General features: G+C 36.0%; 4 protein-coding genes across 7 annotated transcripts in view; 2 read left to right on the top strand and 2 right to left on the bottom strand.

Moving 5' to 3' along the window:
• LOC108969099 (peptidyl-prolyl cis-trans isomerase, rhodopsin-specific isozyme) overlaps window positions 1–182 on the top strand; it is a 1,948-nt gene extending 1,766 nt beyond the window's left edge. The window contains exon 4 of the mRNA XM_018933615.1: window positions 39–182. Within this exon, the coding sequence (XP_018789160.1) occupies window positions 39–141 (103 nt within the window). The 3' untranslated portion in view covers window positions 142–182. The remainder of the gene's footprint in view (window positions 1–38) is intronic.
• An 81-nt stretch (window positions 183–263) lies between these two features.
• LOC108969096 lies at window positions 264–9,041 on the bottom strand. The gene is made up of 21 exons (XM_018933609.1): window positions 8,941–9,041; window positions 8,757–8,878; window positions 8,483–8,690; window positions 8,214–8,346; window positions 8,007–8,140; window positions 7,608–7,933; window positions 6,747–7,029; window positions 6,411–6,615; window positions 5,838–6,217; window positions 5,211–5,776; window positions 5,014–5,144; window positions 4,774–4,954; window positions 3,775–3,924; window positions 3,213–3,708; window positions 2,860–3,095; window positions 2,615–2,794; window positions 2,085–2,553; window positions 1,883–2,010; window positions 900–1,822; window positions 453–837; window positions 264–389 (listed from the first exon to the last, which is right to left on the bottom strand). The coding sequence occupies exons 1-21, from the start codon at window positions 8,975–8,977 to the stop codon at window positions 309–311; spliced, it is 5,754 nt and encodes a 1,917-aa protein (XP_018789154.1). The 5' UTR covers window positions 8,978–9,041; the 3' UTR covers window positions 264–308.
• A 111-nt stretch (window positions 9,042–9,152) lies between these two features.
• LOC108969098 (39S ribosomal protein L10, mitochondrial) overlaps window positions 9,153–22,274 on the top strand; it is an 18,612-nt gene continuing 5,490 nt past the window's right edge. For 2 of the 3 annotated variants that reach the window (XM_018933612.1, XM_018933613.1), the window contains exons 1-2: window positions 9,153–9,315; window positions 9,376–10,340. In XM_018933612.1, the coding sequence (XP_018789157.1) occupies window positions 9,294–9,315; window positions 9,376–10,118 (765 nt within the window). In that variant the 5' untranslated portion in view covers window positions 9,153–9,293 and the 3' untranslated portion in view covers window positions 10,119–10,340. The remainder of the gene's footprint in view (window positions 9,316–9,375; window positions 10,341–22,274) is intronic. The other variant, XM_018933614.1, reaches the window with a different exon arrangement.
• Window positions 10,575–19,684, bottom strand: LOC108969097. Of its 2 annotated transcripts, XM_018933610.1 has the most exons (4): window positions 14,521–14,597; window positions 12,310–12,387; window positions 11,012–11,929; window positions 10,575–10,939 (listed from the first exon to the last, which is right to left on the bottom strand). In XM_018933610.1, exons 2-4 carry the CDS (start codon window positions 12,357–12,359, stop codon window positions 10,711–10,713), a joined length of 1,197 nt encoding a protein of 398 aa, XP_018789155.1. In that variant the 5' UTR covers window positions 12,360–12,387; window positions 14,521–14,597; the 3' UTR covers window positions 10,575–10,710. The 2 variants fall into 2 exon arrangements, with proteins under 2 accessions (XP_018789155.1, XP_018789156.1); XM_018933611.1 differs by lacking the exons at window positions 12,310–12,387; window positions 14,521–14,597 and adding an exon at window positions 19,245–19,684.

The raw sequence follows: 22,274 nt of genomic DNA, 5'->3' as shown, positions 1-22,274 counted from the left end.
TATATTAATAAAAAACACATTTTCTTTATCTTCCACAGCATAATGAGTTGGGTGAAGGCCGCTGGACTGCCTGTAATGAGTAGTTTTATTGTGTTGCTTATCTTCCATTACTTTTTCCGCCAATTGAATATGTACTGTTGACCCATTAAAATTTTTCTAATTAAAAAAATAATGTATGTATATGTGCGTTTTAAACACTAATATCTAGTGAAATATAAAAATATATATTTATAGCAATAATAAAATTTTACATGTGACTAAAATATAAAAATAAAAATATTTTAGAAAGCACAAATTCGTTTTATTCGTTATTTCGAATCGCTTTGCTTTCGGTAGTGTTTCGAGATAATACCACGCAGTAGGATGGGTAAAGTCGGACCCAGGTGCAGCTAAAATCGAAATTTTCATTAAATAAAATTGTAATAATATATTTTTCTCCGTTTTGCGCTCACATCTAYATATAAGTAATCCTCAAGCACTTGTCCCTCTTCATAGAATTTTGCTTCCGGTTTGAGCAGCACCACAATGTGCGCTTCACCACTGTAATAGTTCGTTTTGCTGTTRCTAAATATTTTACATAAAGTGAAATGATGCCTGTGATCTTCATACACCGATTTATTTAGACTATTATAATAGTTTTGCAGTTCTTTGCGCTGTTTGGCGCCCACTTCCARGCGTGTATGATGCTCTGTCTTATCTAAATCGAAGGAATGCGCATGTTTCACTTTCGGATCTGTTTCCAAATCRATGACACGTTCGTACATATTGCGATAGCGTTTGCCAAACAAGCTGGGCGATTTCTTTTCAGCCGCATAAAATAAATACTCATGATCCTCACTTCAAAAATAATACCAAAAATAATTGGTTAAAAAATTTAAAAACTCTAAATTCGTATATACCTCTTTTTCACTTCGAAATCCACATATAATCCCGGTATTTTCACTTCGGTACGAAYAGCCGCAATCAATTTGCCTGGTCCATGGAAATGCAGATCGATCGTRAACTTTCGCAGTTGTCCCAAAACCAATACGTTCATATTTAATACGAAACCCTGCTGATGGAAGGGCAGCGGTTGTGAGGTGAAATGCTTCAAATTAATTGGCATTGATTCACCATAATTRCTGATCAATTTCAAATAATCCTGATGCACCTTACGCAACAGTGCAACCGATTTGGGATTTTCTCGCAATTGTCTGATGAACTTTTGTGTCTCGATTAGCTGTTCCAGCACGCTAGCATGTGGCAGCTCCGCATTATTATTAATAATTACATAGGTTTTCATCATGCGATAGAAACGTGCCTCACGACTACTCGAAGTACTCTTGGAGCTGCTTGTGTGATAGCTACTAAGCGAGTATTTGGTTGTTATCATACTGACATTGTCCTCCTCTCTTGGCGCTGGCATATCCTCATCATATTCGGTGATAGATTTGAACACATCGAAATGATAAATTATTTGCAATAGTTCATATTCTTTCAATATTTCTCCAATTTCCTGCTCGGGTCGTGATAATTTCGTTACAACTTCAATTATGGGCATAATACCTTGCCCACGAAAGTGTATAGTCTGTTCTTCACTCTTGTTAGCGTTCACTAGTATGTCGTGCGTGAATTGCTCGGAGAAGCCCATTAAACCCTCGACTGTCAAAAGTTTTGACTTGAACTTGCAAATGTCGAAACTCTTCTCTCCGATAATTTTTGCATAGCCTTGACTGAGGCGTTGACTTTTRTCCACCACAGTTTTGTGACTTATGCTTAGTGTGATGGGATATTGTGTGACGTTTATTATTCTTACTGATGTTTTAAAGAGCTCGTACCATGGCTGAAAAGTTGTAAAAAGAGATGGGGTATTCAAAATCTAGACTATGATTTGAAATATTACCTGAATACCAAGATATACGTTTTCCGAAGAAAATTCCATAACTTTTTCCAAATTAATTAGCGTTATATCAAACTGTTGAGGACAACTACCAACTGTGTCTAGTACAAAAATTGCCGTCTTAGCATAACCTAAAAATTATTCAACAGCATATAACATATAAAAAGCCAACATGTTTCTCATACGAGGTATGCAAAAAGCTTACCCGGTTTTACTGGTGGCAAAAAGAGTGCAGACTGTACTGTATCAAATTTCGATATGTGGCCGGTCTTCTCAATAAAATGTATGGTGCTTTCACTATCACACTCTTCCATACTCTCTTGTGATATATCATAGGAATCTTCCAACTTCAGACCATACAAAACTGAATCCAAAGTTTTACGCACAAATTCGCCGGATGAGCAACGTCTCGCGCTCAAACAGGGGTCATATGGATCATCGACTTTTAACATATAACGTTTATGTTCCAAGTCTAAATTGTTAATGATTTCATTGATGATTGCGTCAACTCCGATCGGATCTTGAATTTTATGCAGTCTACAACGATATTTCTGGTAACGCAATGTCAAATTTCGTTGGTAAAGTGAATCTTCATCTGAATCGCTGCCATCAATATCCAACGTGCGTAGAATTTCGGAGAGTATGTCCAATGAGAATTTATAGGTATCATCATACTGTAAAAAGTGAAGTTACGTAAAAAGTAGTAGTTAAAGTAGTTACGTTGATCTAACTTACTTCCGAAACATATGCAGTTCTCTCTTCGACTTTCTTCCACTTGTACTGTGCATTCAAGCATGAAATATTGCGCAGTTCTACATAGGTTAGACTTGCGTTTTCTCGTGTAAATAGTATCATATCTGGCTGCATGATTCTCAACTCTGGACTGCGGATTTTCAACTTCAATTGCAGTGATCTCTAGAGGGAGCAATGTTTCGCGTTTAGTTTAAATTCAAGCACATCTCTTAGATGTTTGGTATTACCTGATATTTGTTATTTGCTTCGCAGAGAATACGCCCATCGACGGTGGAACAAAATTCGTCGCGTATTGCTGATTTATTCAGCGAAATTATAATTTCTTTCTGCTCCAAACCAGTCATGGGGAAATGTATGATCTTGGCAAAATTATGCTCGAATAAGTGTTTTATTTTGAAAGGTCCCACAATTTTGAGCCAAACTTTGCACTTCACATCCACCATATTTTTCAAGCATGCTATGGCTTTATATAATAATAACAAACAATAAAAATAAATTGTGGAATCTTATGCTTTTCAAAGATTAAAGTAGATTTGAGACCTAAACATTTACTAAAATAACAACTTAGTTGTATGCTTACCCAACACCGGATGTTCTTTATAAAAATGCGTTCTATTGTACTCCATGTTTATTAGTTTCTGGCACCAATGGATTTCCGGCTCCATGAATGTGGCCGTTGCTGTGAATCGTGTGGTGTGCACCTTTAATTTGTGCTCTTGATCAATAGTTCTTACACGAAATTCATTAAAAATTACACCCGCTTCACACGAATCAGCCGTTATATATAGTGTTCCCTGCGATTGTGGCTCAAGGCAGATCATCTTCGGTGATACCGTTAGATGACCATGACCAAGTTCAATAGCGCATTTTGTGACATTATTACGCAGCTTATCAATATACATGCAGTACCTATGCTTTCCGTTATTCGTCAATTTCACCTCCTGTGTGTACTTCGGCACATCCGATTCGTACCTATCCAGACAATTAATCATAAGTGTACCACAATCGTGACCTTTGAAAATGTCCGGTTCCACGCCAACGGGTGAGCCTTCTACAACGTATGTGAGTGGTATTTCCTGCAGAATTGTGATAAATTTAAGAGGGGTTGCAAAATTATACCAAGTATATGCCACCTCACTTACTATAGTATTACTGTTGGCAACACTTATGACCAAGGTATTGTAATACGTTTCGGCATCGTAGAATTTTGAAAAAATTGTTATATAAGTACCCTGTCCTTCAGGGGAGAGTATGGCGCCCCTGGGCTCGATATATTGGTGTTTCGAGTTTTTCTATGAAATTAGATCACAAAAAATATGCACATGTGTATATTTAATATTCATTAAAGTAAATAGTTAATRTGGACTGTGTAATAAAAAGCTGACTGTACTTCGGAGCGTGCGCGCATCGACTGGATTCGGTAGAGGGCGCTGCTAACTARCGAACGAACGGCTGGTCAGCTRTCTCCGAGRACCTGGAGAGTCTGATGAAAACCGGAAGTATGAGCAAATCCAAAGTGCAAACTATGCTCATTGTCTTTTTTTATATCAAAGGCATCGACCACCATGAATTTGTTCCTCCTGGACAAACCGTCATTTCTCAAGAGACTCAGACAAAGTGTCAATCGAGCCCGAGAAGACATCGCAGACGATTGGAAGCATCACGACGGGGCTCACACCGCCTTTCTTGTGAACAGCTACCTAACCAATGTCGACATCCCAACGCTTCCGCACCCRCCCTACAGGTTGTGGTCGCCCCGGACTCTTTTTTGTTTCCTTTCCTGAAAAGACCGATGAAAGGGGATCCAAGCAGTATTCACCTCGGCTCTCAAGGTTATTCTGGAGAAAGCCTTCCAAGRCGACTTCAATGCTTGGAAATCGTGCTGGCAGAACTGCATCGGCGCAGGAGGAGAATATTTTGAAAGTTTTTAAAGAACTGTAACGATTGGTTCAATAAATTTTAATCAACTAAATCCTATTACTTTCCCGACAAACACTGTACTTTGGTAAGAGGGTTGACTGAAAGTTTTGAAAGTCTCACTTATRTCTATGGTTACGTGTGTTTTAAGCGCAATCTGAAACAGTCTATTGATCAAAGACTAAAATCTCTCAAGAAAGAACTGCTCTAAGCTTTCTGCTTACCAATTTCACTGTGAATCTAGTCACCGTTGGCGTGTCATTTGTTACATAAATATGTTCTGCCGTTGTTTCCAACACTTTTTGTCGTCTGTGAACTCGTGTCGCAGAGACTTTAATTTTCACAGGCTTGACATCTGCGACTATGTGGAATGGCGAACCATTTAAATTTCCTACGATTTTAATTCTGAAAATAATTGTAAATTTAATATGATATTTAAACGACTTGTTGTTGTTGTGGCTTACAGTCCAGAGAGCTTGACTTTGCCCAAACGACGAAATATTACAGTACAGTGTACAACAACTTTTCCAAAGGCGGGTATGAAGAATTTCAATATATTTTCGGGAAATATCATTTCACCATTTTCATCCGAGGGCTGAAAACACCGAAGATATGTTAATCTGTGAAAATTATTTCGGAAAAAGTATATATATGTAATTACTATAACATCGTAGTAAAAGAATCCGGGCACATTGAATGAATTCTTAAAGAGCATAGCGCATTGCACCTCATCATCAATGTAAGTCTCTTCGGACTCGTAGTTAATCTCTTGTGTAAAATTAATAATAGGCAGATGACAAGCATATTCCATCCAAATTTTGGTTGTAAACATTTTGGAAGATACGAAAAATCTGTCACGCAAATCCCAAGAAAAATCTGTTTTTTTCTTATTTAGTTCCTCTTCGGTTATTGGACAAATGCGTACGTTGAGCGCCCGATTGAATAAGCCAACTCTGTTCGGTATGAGCAGCACGGTTACCGTTTTACCCGCATTCGGTTGCAGATATATTATTTCCTTGTCACAGTAAATCTCTTTCGGATTGAATGGTATAATATTCCAATCCATTTGTGCATAATTTGCGAATTGCTTGAGCGAATTGAAGTAATTGGTCTTTAGTAGMACATCTAAAGTCGCGCTGACAACACACTCTTCGACCTCTTTCTGCTCTAAATGACGTGTTTCTCTCAATTTCCTTATAATGGTAAATGCGAAATCCGGTATTTTCTCTAGAGGAGGGGAGAAAATATTATAAAACTTTAGAAAATAAAAATGCGTTATCACTCTCACCTAAGATCTCCTCCTCAAAATATGTGCTGCATGTGGACTCCTCYGTGCTTACGGAACGATACGAAAGTAGTGAGTCCGATCTACTTACCAACTGCACTGTTGGTTCTTCAACTGCATTCGGTTCGAATTCCTCTTCTGCCATCGCAATCATTGCGGATATATAATCCTTAACCGTTATCACTGGCAAACCATCAGCATCGTTCACATTAAGTACCAAAGGTATCTCGTCACCATCTTCGCCAACGGTAAATTGCAGCGCAACCGGTATCATAAAGGGATTCACTAATAATATGAAACGCTTGCAGGGTATACCAAAAGGCACACAACCAATATCCAATTCATCCGGAAACATTTTCACGCGTGCATGTTGYGAGTGACCTCTGTTTTGGCGTAAGAGAATATACTTTCGTGTTTTATTTTAACTTCAAAATTAAGAAAAGTGATATAATGATTCGAAAGGACATACATTTAGACATCAAAGCTGTCAGAACTCAAGACTAAATACATATTATTTATAATATATTACTTTCATACCAATGTTTGACTTGAAAGCCGCAATAGTTGTACTCATACCTAATGTTCACTTCTTCCATATCGCCATTTTTGACCTTAAAACGCAATTTCGCCACAAAAGCTCCAACCACCTTCGAGAAGAATGAGATTCGAAAAATTCCGCTTTTACAAGGTTCCAAATCGAAGCCCTCTTCCGGTAGTACAACAGCGCCGGCAGTTTCAAAATTATAAACGTCCTTAAATCTTACAAGGGCATTTACTTTACCTATTGGAAAGAATATAGAGAATAATTGTGAAATTTTGAGTTCATAATTAAGCGATCTTCACTAAACAGTATTATTAAAAGACCCCCGGTTTTGGGAAAATAACTCAAAAAACAAATCGAAGCATACTCACCATCTATATTTAAAACCTTAATAACTGTGCAATGTTCTTCGCCCATATAAACAGTTCGTAAGTATATATCTTTAGGTGTGATTTCGACCTCTGGTCCAATAATAGAACCTTGAAAATTTATTAATTGGCGGACCATGGACATTTCTTCGCCTATAGTTAAAAATAATATGGTCCTCACTTTGTGCGGTGATGGTTCTTCTTCTCTAAAATCACACTCCTTAAGCGAAACCGGATGAAATATTACAGAGATCTCCATAGAACTTTTACCTTCAATCGTAAAGATCTGTCAACAAAAATTATTGAATTAGACTAATTCGTTTATTTAATGATTTACATATGTGCAATCTCCGATCTTCGGCTGCACCGAGGGAATACTTTTCGGAAGTGTATTTCCTATAAACATATAAACTATCTTCAAGTCGAAACAAGGTTATTTGATAAGCAATAAATATCTTCTATGAAGATTAGTATCTTAAACTTGATCGATCAGTTTGTATGGMAGCTATATACTATAGTTATTCGATCATTTTGTTTGGATATTCTACCGTTGCCTTGGGCAATACAGATTATTTAAATTAGAAATTTCGTGAAAATAATTTGTCATCTTAAAAATAATTCATATTCCTTGACTTTGATCGATCAGTTTGTATGGCAGCTATATCTATTGAGGCCCGACATCGAAGGCTCCTACAAATGAGCAACTTTTTTGGGAGAAACGGACGAATGAAAATTTCGATCTATTTCTGAGAAACTATGGGACAACTTGGGTAAATAGAATCAGCTTGTCATGCTGATTATTTATATATATATACTTTTGAGTTTTACAAACTTCCTGGCAAATTTATTATATCTAATACATACCTCATTGTCGATACGAAAGTGCTTGTAAGCCACCAAATCGCATGGGTGGGTTAAGGGCGTATGAATCATATTGAAGGAGCTGGAACTACGTATGGAGTACGATTGTGATTGCCTTGCATCCATTTTGTAGTCAAAATTTTCATCCAATTGTTCGKGATCGGTAAAGAATGTGGTTGTAAAAGTTTTATCCTCATTCGATTCATTACAAACGGTAAAACTTCGTGTTGTTTCGCGTTCATATTTCAACGATTCGAAGGTTAAGAGATTTGTATTTATGTAAAAGGAGTTTATTAATGGAGTATGCATAATTTGAATCTCAGAGCTAACTGTAAAAAAAATGTACCATTAATATTTTTTCAGATATTAAGTAAATTATAATATCAAGAGATTTATATATACCGCTTTCGATTTTAATTTTGATTATATCTTGCATTATATTAAGGTTATTCACTTTGAGAACTAATAGCACCTTTATGCTATCGCGCGGTGGAATGCGAGTTTTGCTTTGGGTGATCTTGATATTTTTAGGATAGCTATTTAGATAAGTTTGTAAGAAAATTAATAATTATAATTTTTTTATTTTAAATAGTGTTATGTAATTTTTACGTTCTAAAAAAAAGTGTTTGGACATCCTTGGTTGGATTGTAGACAAGAAATTCGTAGTAAGTAGAATCATCTAGCGTTGTGGAGGAGAAGTCTATTGATTTTGGTAGGTAGCATTCATTCATTGATTTTGAGACTAATAATAATATTTTATAAAAAATGTTAGAGTTCACAAACACATACTTAAAAAATATATATATGTATTTCAATATGAAATGAGTTTTTTGATTCAATGATTAAAAATGTCATATTAAAAAATATTGTAACCTTACCAATTGGAATTTCAAAAGTTATATTTGGATGTGCCGATTCAATATAAATATGTCTGCAATTGGTATGCGCACTGTGTGCATTCGGTTTAATTACGACTTTTATTTCAAAAATTTCGTCGGGTTGCAAGTAGGTATGTTCCCAATATTTAGGAAATGTGATATTTGTATCCTGTAGACTGTCCGTATAATATGTTAAATTGCGGGGATACTGATAAGATAATACGATAAGCAGTAAAAACTGAATTATATTGTTATTATTTATACAAATTCTCACCAGTCCCTTATTCTTTATGGTGACAGTCTGTGTAAATAGCTCATTTTTCTTCAGTTTTTTGCAAATAATTATGCGCGGAACTATAATCAACGTATCCACCAAATTCCGCATATACGAAAAGTCTGCATTAAAATATACTTAAATGTAAATTTTACAGTTAAAGTTAATACCAATTATTACTTACATTGTTTAGCGGAACAGCAATAATTCTGTTTCGCCATCTTTGAGTATTTTTATGATTTCTTCTTTTTCAAATAAAATAACGACTTTTCAAATACACAAATTCAAACATATTTTTTCCGTCAATTTACGTTGCCTATTCACAAACAATCACTGAATGAGCCATCGTGAATGATCACAAAATGTGAACAGCTGTTTCTATTTATTAGCGGCGCGTTGCTCWTGTGAAAATATTTTCTGATTTTCTATTATTGAAGTGAAATATTTTGTAGTTTTCACAAAAAATTGTGCGTTTGCAATTTGTGTCGTTTGACAACTTTCGAAAAAATAAAAGTTTAAGTATAAATACAAAGTAACATGTYGCAGCTAATCCGACAAGGTAAGTGATTTGTGGTTATACAACAAGGTTGCCAATCGCTAATTGCATTGCATTTAACAGTAACGCTGCTATCCTGTCGTACACCTATCGCACAATCGCAACGTTTCCGTGGAAAAATCAATATACAACGTCCAAAGGCGCCCCACTATGAACGTGCCAAAGTGCTAGCTGCCGCCCAATATTTGTCGGCTAAAGTTGAAGAGCCCAAAAAGAAAGCAACATGTTTTCAACGTCGACAACGTGAAGCAGATATAGAGAATCCTTATATTGCGGTAATTGCACGCGAAGTACGCAATTGGTTTGAACATTCACGTATGGTTGGATTCTATCATTTAAATTCCATCAAAGCTGACGATCTATTCGCCCTACGCGTACAACTGCACAAACAAAATATGCATTTAAAAGCGTATGGTAAAAAAATTGTACAAAAAGCTGTTGAAGGCACACGTTTTGAAGCAATTCTACCATTATTCGAAAGCAATAATTGTGTGGTTTTCTCAACTCAGCCGCAGGTGTCGCAACTTTTGCGTATTACACGTCGTGTGCCACAAATGTTATTGATGGCTGGTATAGTTGACGAGTGTTTACTAAATCGCAATGAGTTTACGGCGTACGCACAATTACCGGGTCTGCAGGCAGCGCAAGGAGAATTAGTACAAACACTAAATATGGCAGCGAGCAATGTTGTTCAGCAATTGGAAACTCATCAAAAGAATTTTGTCAATGTGCTCGATGTATACGCAAAGAGTGAGGCTAATGAAAATGCGCCTGCCAAGGAGGCAAACGAAGAGGAGAAAGCGTGAAGTAAATTGATACACTAGTGCCTACATATTTAATAAAAACAATTTTAATAGAATTAAAAAAAAAAAAACCAGTACATACTGTCAAAAAAGAAATTACTAACAAAGTGTTTATGTGTGAAAGTGTTTGTATGAGTGCTATAAGTACGAGAAAACTAGATATAATTGAATGGCGCAAATAAGAAAATCTACTTGGCTGCCTTTGGGGAATATGAATATTTTTAGGTAGGATTTTCATTTCATTTTATATCATTTAAGTTTATTGTTGTACATATATTTTAGTTTAATGTATTTCATATTTCTTTATATTATTTGATTAATTTTTATCATTTTTAGTTAATTTTATATTTTTTTACACATTTTCTTATATGCAACATACCCACCATTACTTTATCATTATTAATTTAATTCTACTGAAAACTATTATTTATTCACATTTTTTATTTATTCATTCGCTCCTTTCACTCATTTTTTTTCTTTTTTTGTCTTTTTAACTCATTATTGATGTCAGGAATATTCGCTTGGTCTTTTGCACCCATAATTTACACTGGAATGCTGTGAATGTTCATGTTTATTAATTTATATGCAACAATTGCTAGGAACTAATGGCATTGACTGTCTGTAGACGCACACCGTTTTGATTACAATCCCTTCTCCGTTGTCGACAATTAAATGCCATATTTGCCAATGCTTCTGCGGCGTCTAATTCTAGTTGTGTGGGGCAGGTATTTAAGGATTGACGCCGCGTGACGCCACTGGAGTTGGCTGGTACAATGGTGATGCGCCGCAGTTGTTTTATGCGTTGTTTCTGTTCCATTTTGCCGCTATAAATATAGAAACAATAATAACTATATGACGAGAATCCAACTTTATTGCTAAAATTGCGTTTAACTCACTTTTTGCCATTCCACTCGATAAAGTAGTTGTTTTTGTCAGGCGTAAAGCGTGCAGCACTCTGTAACCATTTGGACAGCGCGGCATTATCGCCATTGCGAACGCCATCGCCGTCATCTCCACTATGAAGAGCGGCTTCGACATCGAACTGCTTGTTGTTAAATCCATCATTGACAATGTGTGCATCACATTGTGGTGCCATTGTATTTGAATGTGTTCCATGCGTATCGCGCAGATACTTTTCCATCATTTTCTGTTTGTACTTTGCTGTGTGAGTGGTTGGGTTTGGCTGTTGAATATTTTGTGGCTGTTGTTCTTGCGTTATTATTGTCCCACCACAAAATACAGAGTTGCCTGGCGAATTATTTGCGCTCTCAATAACCACCGTTTTCACTTTTCGATTATCGCATGTTTGATTTTTCACAAAGCAACTCATTTTGGGTTTTCTCTGTACGAAACTATCATAGCTATAACCGCCTGTTGAGCTGGTTGCACCTTCGGTGCTACTAGAAATGCCACCTTCACGCGATTCATATTCGTCCTCATCACTGTGCTTACCCATGTCTTCATTGCGTTCCAGTTCATCTTCTTCCCAAATGCTATCTTCCGAAGATATGCTAAATTGTTCCACATTCCCACGTGCGTTTGTATTGTAATGCTTAATAAGATGACCCCAAGATCTTTTATCACGCTCCAGCTCTGAGTTTTTTAATTTTCGTCGCCAGTTGGCAAACCAATTGCAGATTTGTGTGTATGTAAGGCCGGTCTCAACGGCTAAGCGCTTCTTTTCGTCACGACTTGGATAGGGGTTCTCGCGCCGCCGCACAAGCCAATCTTTAAGCATGCGCTTAATCTCGGGCGTGAAAAGCCGCTTAACAAGACGCGCTTGATGTAGATCATCTTCTGGCGGCCAGGCGCGTCTAAAAAGTATAAGGAATTTTTATAGTTTTCTAAAGTTTCATATAAAAATTTAATAAATGTAAATATTGTAAACAGAACTTCTAAACACCTTAAAGTATGCAACACATGCTTGAAAACTTACGTTTTTAATGCACTTGTTAGCTTGCAGCCAAAAAATAACGATTACGCACGCTTAAAAACAACAAACGCGCTTAAACGCCTTTAGGTATGCAACGAAATATACAGAAAATACAATAACTCTTTTTTGTGTTAGTTAAGGGTACAACTAAACAAAAAACAAAAACATATGTTAGCAATTGGCCGAAAGTTCAGTTCATTTAGTAAGCGTCCAAACAAATTAGCTAGTAGCCCTGTTATGCGCACTCACGCACAGACGCACCTGCTATGTCGTCGATTACGTTGCGGACGGCCCGTCATAAATTTCTCCATTTCGAAAATGAATGCAACTGACGATTTACTATTTTTAGAGCATAGAGAGAGAATAAAAGCTTTTATTTGTCCATATTATAGTTTTATATATACTTGTATATAAATAAATTTCCATGTTTTTCAATAATTATTTTGTTGTTGCGCGCATTTGCAGTGTTTTTACGATTTTTCGCGCAGACTGGTACAATAAAAWCTTGAAGTGTCACAAATATTTTCAAGATTTTTCATATACATTATTAATAAAACACATTTTACACACATATGAGTACATATATGCATATATATGTATATGTATTTGCTGTATTTGGTGTATCTATGTTCAATTTAGGTAAAATGACAACATAAAAAATTCTTAACATATGATTTGGCGTTGCTATTTCTAACTCTGTTTGTTTAGATTTTTCGAAAAAAATTAAATTTTTATTAAAAAATATTAAAGTAAATTTTACAAAACTGTAATACTTAGTATTCCAATATTTTGTATTAACATTTTTGTCAATTTATATATTTKTTTTCGCTCTGCGAATACCTCTTTTATTCACTGTTTTCGGGTTCTGCTACTTTTTTAATTATAAAATCTGTGAATAAGTGCACTAATACCCCTATATATACGTATGTATGTATGTATGTACGTACGTACCTAGTTATTTATATTGAAAATATTCACTTTCAAAATATTGCGTGGGTGCTTAGGCATTCACACAGCTTTTATATTTAAGCTTCTTGTTGTCACACACAAACTGAGTTTTCATGTTTTTCACACAATGACGAATGTGTTAAGCAAATATCGCAAGGAAGAAAGAAAAATTCTCAAAAAATAATAATTAGCGCTAAACTTTTACTCTCTTCACGGTTGCTGCAGTATTTTGTGCTTCTTTAAAAGTTCAAAACCACCTTTTGATTTTCAAAGTATCTCGCAGTTAGTAAATCTGCTCGCGGAGAAAAATCGCACAATTGTACAGCTCTATTTACTTTTATATGCAAATATGTAAGCGTGTATGTGTGTACATCTTCTCAGACCTTGGATATTAGGTTCATGTGTATATAAAATACAAATGTACCTACATATAATATGTACATAGCAAATGCACGAATTTGCCATTTAGCATACTTTAGTTAAGATTTTTTAAATTAATTTATTTTCTTTTAATGAAACATATTTCTTTAATTTTGTCATTTTTAAAATTCAAATTTTTTTTTTTTTKAATTTAAAATTTTTTTTTTATTTATATTTTTTTTTTAATTTTTATTAATAAAACCTAATTTTTTAATTAAAATTAATTTAATTAATATATTTATTTACTTCATATTTATTGAAACACGTGTTTTTAAATCTTAAAAGTGCTTTTGACATTTTTTTATCAAAAAACTTAATTTTATATATGTATTTCTTTTTAAAATTTTTATTTTTCTTAATTTAAAAATTTTTTTTTAATTTTTATTTTTTTACTTAAGTTTAAACTTTTTTAAATTATTTATGTCAATTTTTTTGTAATTTTTGGTTAATTTTTCTTAATTTCCTAATAATCTGCAAACATATACAAATTTATATTTTACTGTGTGCTGTCTCTTTTAATATATTTCACGCACTTAAGTGACAGTTTTTGTCTTCAGTATTCTATTTTCCATTTTTTGCCGTGCAAAGTATATTGTATAAATATAAATAATAGCGCAGGCACTGACGAGTATATAACAAAAATATTTCCGATGATTAACTTCCTCATTGGCACCATGAATTAAATAAAACTGTTGACTTCAGGTAGTGAGGTGTAGAAAACAGCCTTCATGTTTTCATGTTTTTTACTCCATATATACGTTTTCATACAAATTGTGTAAATTATATAATATATTTTTGTTGACAGCAGCGCTCTCAATTATTTAATATATATTTACACAAACTTGCATTTATAAATATTCCATACAAAGTAGTTCACGGCCTTAATAACAAGTTGTAACTTCAAAAACATTACATAATTCCCAAAATATATTTTGAACTATTAAAAAACATAATTTATTGACATTGCTATGTATTTTAAAACCATTTTCATATGCTCTTCGTTTTTAAAAAATCTCACATAAGCATTTGTAATTAAATATTCAGCATGAAATCAATTTGTATTTCATTTTTTATTGACAATTTTCTATATTAAAAAACACCCACCTTATTTTAAGAAAGTTTTTACGGTATTTATTTTTTTATWTTTGCCAGCGTTTCGCTTGAACAACAGGCGCAGACTGTTCGCTATTGATTTGCCTCGGCATTCACTGACCATTGGGGAAAAGTTGGTTTTTGTCTTCATCTTATTTTCCTGATTTTGATTTGGATTTTCGTGCCTTTTGTTGAGAGAGACTTTTCATTTGTACAATTAATAGATTTTTGAAATCAGCATTAGATATTTCTTCAGTTGTGCTTTGGACGCTGCGAGCGTAGATCTTTAGGCGCCGCAGATTTATTTTTACTTATGCACCCTACAGGCAGCCCTGAATTGTTCTTCCACAATTCCAGCTGTTTTTGACAGATGTTCTCACGCAAATGCTTTAATACAGCCAAATAGAATTTCTTATTGACCCTCCGTAACAAATTCATGATGTACCAAACCACGAATATCGAAAAAAACAATGAGCATCACTTTAATTKTTGAGCGGCTTTGGCGTGATTTTTTTGGTTTCGGCTCATTATTTTCCTCCATTGCGATAATTGTTGACTTGTTCRCATATCAAACTCATAAACCCATCTCTCATCGACAGTTATAATGCTTTCCATAAATGTGGGATCAGAATTCGCTCGATCAAGCATGCATAAAAAGACCTGTTTATGAAATAATTCAGCTTTATCGGRACGAGTCGAGCAAGAACGTCTTTCTTACCCAAAATATCCACCAAAATCATTCGAACGGACTCGGGAGAGATGTCGTTTTAGCCTGATTAAATTGGTAGATCATTGTATACAGAACAAGTATGTAGCAAAAATTTGAAAGTGATTTTTTGTTGAAAATTCATTTTATTAACATTTTTGGTTGTACAAATTCTTAAAAACTTAWAATTTTGTTTTTACATCGTCAACTGTTTTAAACTTGTTGTAATAATCTTGCCTAAAATGTACTTCTTAAATATCTCTGGATATCATTTTTATTATATATGTATATTAACCGACGCTTGTCGTAGCATACCTCCCAACTAATTGGTTAAGCACGTTCTCACTCTCTCTCTCTCTCGTGTAGTTTTGTTGTGACATTTACACTATTTATTTACACTATAATTCAATAGATATTGAAGACATTTATTCTGACGGAGCAATAAAAATAACCTTAGCACTGATTAAAAATAGAGCGGCATCTCATTTGAATGTTTTTGTTGTACTTACGTTGTCCAACATAATATGAAGTATATATGTAAATGTACATGTATACTACAGTGCTTAACATAACTATGTGTATATACATGTGTATTTTTGATAAATTATCTGAATAGATTAGTTAAAAAAAAGGATTTCGCTTGTGGATTCTGGATCTTTCTGTCCCATGGTGAAACGTAGTAGGTTGAGACAGATTATTGTACARGTACTTGTACTTAGGATGAACCACTGCTGCAGACCGTATGCTTGTAGTTCTAAAGCTTCGCGTTGTGTTATTGTTAACCGAACTTAAGTCTACAAGTTAGTCCCATCTCCCCCAAGTGCTAGAATGTGCCTTGATTGGTTTCAGCGACGTCGGCGGTTCCGTTATTAATGACCGTGCGCGGCCAAAAATTTACGAAGGCGGTGAATTGGAAACGTAGCTCGAAGAGGATCTGTGTCAAACGCAAGAAGAGGTTGCTTGCTTTGACCTCAATACCAGGAGACGTACGAAAAAGTGATTCTGCTGCAAGAAAACCGTATGCTTCACGTTGCCAAACCCATTMAAATCTGCCTAGAAACGCTTAAATGTATAGTCCCGCCATAATTTCCATATTTCCGTCCGATTATTATTATTTGTTCTGTTCRTTGGCACAGGGTCTGGCCCAGAAGCAGTTCCAATGCCAAGATGCCATCGGAAAAWTGCTTGATTCTTGGTTAGCATCACGAGATACAAAGTATTACCGTAATGGTATTCGAGGTTTGCCAGAAAGGTGGAAAAGTTGTGACTAGCGATAGGTAATACCTGGAATAATTCATTTGTAACAATATTTTTGCAATAAAATTGCATTTTCATAAAAACAAAAAAATAGTGAAAACTTCGTTGCGCACCTAATAGCATCACTAATTGTCATTCGTTCGAAGAATATTACCTCACCATAACCTAACCAAGGCTTTCACCAAAGCTGAGTCTGCCTATTTTGGCCACCCACGGTATTCTATATAATTTWTTTTTAACAATGTGCACATAGCGTACACAAATTCACACTTAATACCGCTTAATTTGCTWAAGATACTATTTAGCCACTCCAATTTTCATTCTTTGAATTTATTTAGTTTTATAKTACCCATTAATTTGATTTCTGAACCAGTTTATTGTTATCTAAGTACACAACTATTTTACATTAAAGAAAACATTAGTTTGCTCACATATAGCATATCATTTACATGTTATTAGGGTATATAAAGTTGTTTTTTTTTTTTTTGTATGAAAAATGTAAACGCAAAGGATTCTGCGCAGTAGCGTGAAAAAGTCATGTTTTCTCTCAGTAATTTTATTTGTTGTTTCTTCATGTATTTTCTTCTTCAAGCAAACATTATTGATAGTCRTGAGAAATTGTTCGTTCGTAAATCAAAGGGCAGTTTAGTAAACAAATTAAATTTATTTGCATAAAATAAATAAAGGGTGTTGAAGAATCAACGATTCGTTTTGAAAAAATTRTGATTCCCTTGATCCAGTAGCTGAACTCCAGTAAGGTCTAGAACGAGAAAGKTTTTACTGTTTGAATTTTCTAAAACTCTATGTCTCAACAAAAATCATTGATGGATTGTCAAAATTTTTGGCTTCCCAAAAAAGTAGGTTTTTGTTCGGCGCAAAAATTTACACTACAGACTAAAGAAAAAGTTATTATCAAAAATGTTACTCCTTCGACCATTACCTGAGAATATATCTAAAAAGGGCGTGTGAAATTTTAAGTCGATCTGTCTAGCCGTTTTGAAGAACTTTTCCTCACCGGCTCTGAAAACAACGTTTCGAGAAAAGCTCGTTTAAAGTTTTGAACACCGATTAAGGGCTAGGTTTAATAGGTTTTGATTTTTGTATTCGATTAACGTACGCAGGACATGACATAGAAGCCTGTTGAACATATGCTGTGTGACATATCAAAGTGGAGCAACTCTGCTCTTTCTATCTATTTCCTCTCATTGCGTTTATTGTGAGTCTCTTGTGATTTGACATTATCATTGATGATGATTTACATTTCCTCACAGGTAGGGCTGGTCCTTCCATAGAGGCGAGTTAGGCAATTGCTAGGACGCAAGAATGAATTTATACGTTGAAGAAGTTGTTAAGGCAAAATATGCTTAGAAGAGGCGGAATTGCCCTCACAAGCATTGAAAAAACAGTTAAAAACTGCGTTTATATCTCTGAAACTACTTGTCGCATCAAAAAAACTCGCAGAATATTTGGAAATATGTATATGAACTTTCGATATATGTGTATAGATAGTAGATCGATCGGTAGGCCAAACTAAACGTCAAAAGCTTATGAAGAATTTTAAGAAGTACAACTAATTCTATGAACGGCGTAATATTCTGGTTTTCTTCACCCTCCGCAACGTAGATCTCACGCTGTCTTCAAAAAATCTGCTCATACTACTGTATTTTACTCAATTCAATATCATTCTACTTAATCCTCATCACATCGCAGCGTGAGAGTCACCTTAGTACTGGCCAAGCACAGTCAGGGTCTTATATAGGCCCAGCTGGCAGCCAACTTCCCTGAGGAGAACTGCGTACTGATAGTAGTAATTCGAAGATCAATTAATACAGTTTCGTCAGTTTGTTGTTTCACCTACTTTGTCGTCCGTTGCAATCACGGTTTAGCAAACCACTTGAAATGATTGCTTCGCCAGACGCAKAGGAAACCCTCTTATGAAGTTATAAAATTTAGACACGTATTTTTTGAAGGTCAGSGTTAACTACACTACCACATTTTTCGCACTTTTTCATATTTTTATAAATTCAGAAATTTATATAATAATAATTTATTCAAACTCTTTTAATTGTAAAAACAAACCATATTGAAACGAAGAGGATAATATAATTCCGGAAGCTTCAGGCACCATTTAAGTWAATTTTTCTTCATATCTAAGAATGTTTTGTTTAAGTTAAAGAAATCATATTTTAAAGTAGAAAGCACTGGAGTAGTTGCAACTATTTAATTATGTAGCCTTCGTAGCTTTGAGCCCAGAAACCTAAATCTCGYATTATTTTAAATCCTACAAAAAATTAACAAATTGACTCAGCGAACTGAATGCTAAGAAGGCAGCACTAGAGTAATTGTAACAATTAAATGTTCGTTATCATCTTCGAAAYCCAAACGTTTAACACTCACATTATTGAAAATCCTTCAAAAAATTAACAGACTGATCCAGCGGACAGCGGAACAAATTCGCAACACTACGCCAGTGCTACCAACTATCGGGAAATATTTTTCATTATAAATTCCCGATACTTTTTACAGAATCTACTTCATCCATAACAGGTAYACAGCAACTCAAGAACAGCAACAGCTAGCTGTCGTATTATAACACCACTTTACTGAGACAACACTGCCAGACAGACCAATTGGTGGAAATACACGAGCGTCACACACATGCACATGAAGACACAAGAAACTCAGCTGATGACAAACAGCTTAAATGGAGTGACTCTCGTTTCGCCGCCGACAAGMCACTCAAGCAAGCCACCTACTTATTTATAGCACTTACCAACCAACCAAGCGACCCAGTAAACGGCCACCAGGACGGAATCGACGCAATCGGCGAATCAACCAAGCAACCACCAAACGCGTTGACGATATTCGTCGCTCGCTCGCTCGATGCCAACCAACAAACTCGAACGCGTTTGCAGCACTTGCAATGTTGCCGAGTTTATACGTACTAGGCGCTCAACAAAAACCGCAGGTGATTGTTGCGAGAAAATTGGCAACTTTCCGTTGCAGCTGTTAAAATATACTCGACGAACAGCCGGCGTATAAAACGAAATTCGAACGAGTGTGTGAGGTGGTTGCGTTGTGTGATTGTGCGCGGAAATAAGTGTTGCCGCTTCACTTGGAAATGTGATGGACGGAATGTTTTGTGCCGCTGGAGATATTTTGTACTTTTGTTGGAAGTGTTGAGGTAGAAAAAGTAATGTCATTGGATAAATAATAGTGGTATGTGTTAGGCAGAAAACCAGTCATTTGCCGATTTCTTCACTTAAACATTTAATTTTTCGACAATTTTTYCTTCGATTAACTAAAAATTGATTCACAGCTTTGCCTTTAGAAACTAGATTTTAAGGCATTTGATGATGCCATAATATACTTTTATCTAAGGCGTGTCTTCTGAAATATGTATTTTCTTATCAACATTTTTATGATCAAAGGCAAAAAGGGTTCTTATGAGTATATTTCTAATTTAAAGTTCAGAACACGAAAAAAAATGTATGCGTCGGTTCATAGAACCGTTAAAATCACCTCTTTTTCTACACACTCCTTAAACAACCTGTAAATTAGTAACTAAGCTTAATCCACCTGGAATACAATCTAGTTTCCAATTCATGTCACCTTCAAATGAACACACAAATTACATGCATACAKAAACAGCGACATGTATGTATGTTTGTACATACGCGCCAAGTGCGTCTCGACTTGGCAAAAGTGAAAACCTTCAGCGGCTTAGGTGCGCTCGCTACAAACAATCCATCCATCACTGGTGCGACAACGTAATGAGYACKCGTCTTTAGTCRCTCGGGGGGTCACTTACCTTTCTACCTACTTTTACAAATTTCGAGAGTTCAACAACCGACGAAACTACCAAAAATCACTGGCGTACATTGAACTGAGCACCACCACAATGCCGACGCTCACACGCATAGCGTATTCAACGGCGCGCGGTGTACACACGCGCAGCGCGCAAAACAAAAGTGAAACAAATTTCTGACCGCCTTACTAGGCGAAAAGAAACGCAGCGACAGCGTTTACCTGCTAAATGTATGCTCCACATATGGCCAAACACAGCGCGCGCCTTCAATACTCGTAGTTGATTGCGTTCGCTAGGTGGCGCGTGCATTTAACCTGGCGATGGGTGTGAGCGAACGCGGCAGGCAAKCGCTACGWTTCGATATATGTTTCACAGGCAAGGCGTGTGAGTGAGATGGTTCTACTTACTGCCTGTGGGTGTTTTTATAAAGGCAGTTTTTGTTTGTGCTCAAGCSTTCAACTTTTTGGCGGTAAACAGGTTTCGAGAGTTGTGGTCGTTTGCTTTCTGGGCATTCGTGAGACGCTGTTAGCTGATGTTGAGCTCGCGCTGAACGCGCCAGCGCCAACAAAAAGCGCGTTCGCCGCGTCGCGCCGCCAYCGTTTAATTTGAWTTGGAATGAACGCGGTAAGGCGGTGAGTAATGAGCGACGGCTAACGAAACTCGAATAAGCTTCGAGTATCGCACATACCAAGCCAACCAGAGTTTGCAAWGTTTGTAACTTATGTTTGCATGAATGTGTGTAAAAGTATACAGTTCTAATGATTGTGCTGATATATGTAAGTTCTTCTGTGCACTCGCGCTTTGTTCGCGCGCTGCTGGTCAAAATAKCTTTGTTGTTATACACACATTTCATACGACTTTGTGTAGAGCTTATCGTTATTCCGCTGAGCTGCTAAGATGAAGAGTTTGCGCTTGTTCTTATTTGMCGCTCAATGCCATCCGTGCGACCGCCAAAGAACAAGGTCATGCCATTGACCTAACCGGCGTGCGGCATTGAGCACAAGGTGAAAACCTTGAAGCGCCAAGGTTATGTCCTAGTTTCTAAGGATACTCTGGAGCACACACGTACAGCAAGCAGCAAGTGTATTAAGGCTGACCTTCAGTGTTCGAAAACACTGCGCGGAAAATGTGGCGGCGCGTCGTCCCTTCCAGTAGTCGGGAGTACTTGCACTGCATATGTCGACAAAAGCGTTGTGTGGCTTCCGCTTTGAAAAGCGCGCGCTGCGCTGTATTATCGCTTACGTTCRCAGTTCTGTCCATCTTCACGTTGTATACAAAACGCGTAAGCCTCTTGCTGCGCCCTTCCCTGTCATTTGATATGCGCCATGYCGCTGTTAGCGTGCACTCGSTGGATCCACAAAGCGTGCCTGCGTTTTGCGTGCTACTTTCCGTTTTCTCAGCAAACGTCAAACGACGTAATGTCGCTATGGTTGTCGCTGACGTTTGCCGTGTCGTGCGCACATGTCGGCGGCTGCACAGCGTTACCGATATTTTCACTAGGCGCACAGAATGGACCTGGTCGCTGCTTAGACTTTCGTTACGGCACATTTTGTGCGCGCTCACTGTACTTTTTCGATAATATGCCACTGTGGGTAGGTGCTGAAATTTTGAATTCAAATTTCATAAAAATTTTGCCGATAAAAATACCTACTATATATTGTTTGATATGGTTTRCTCGAGATTATATTAGGTTACTGTTCCCAATCAATATATTTGTCTAATGATATAACTTAGTTATTTTACAATACTAAATCTGAAATTTAAAAAAAAGTTTTCAAAGGCTTTTCTGAAGCTCTGCGTGTAAAGAAATCCTCTTCTCCATGTGTGCATGTTTTACAAATTTAGACTAAAATTTAATATAATAAGCTCTGAAATGATTTAATTTCTATAAACTCTTATGAAAGTGAAGGGCTGAGCATCTCATTCTTCTAGGAACACCATAATTCTTTCGAAAAAWATTAAGGTTGTTTCAAATATGTTTTATATAATTTTTTT

This window comes from Bactrocera latifrons, unplaced genomic scaffold, assembly GCF_001853355.1.
Source record: "Bactrocera latifrons isolate USDA-ARS-PBARC rearing strain unplaced genomic scaffold, ASM185335v1 scaffold_24, whole genome shotgun sequence".
NCBI lineage: Eukaryota > Metazoa > Arthropoda > Insecta > Diptera > Tephritidae > Bactrocera > Bactrocera latifrons.
This window is presented reverse-complemented; position numbering and strand designations above follow the sequence as displayed.

Bases quoted from the DNA above. Each gene is read 5' to 3' on its own strand.
- LOC108969097 (XM_018933610.1), bottom strand. From the start codon at position 12,359: ATGGAGAAATTTATGACGGGCCGTCCGCAACGTAATCGACGACATAGC. The intron at 11,930-12,309 runs GTGCGTCTGTGC...TATACTTTTTAG, and splicing joins CGTAATCGACGACATAGCAG to ACGCGCCTGGCCGCCAGAAG. The intron at 10,940-11,011 runs GTGAGTTAAACG...CTATATTTATAG, and splicing joins ATCGAGTGGAATGGCAAAAA to CGGCAAAATGGAACAGAAAC.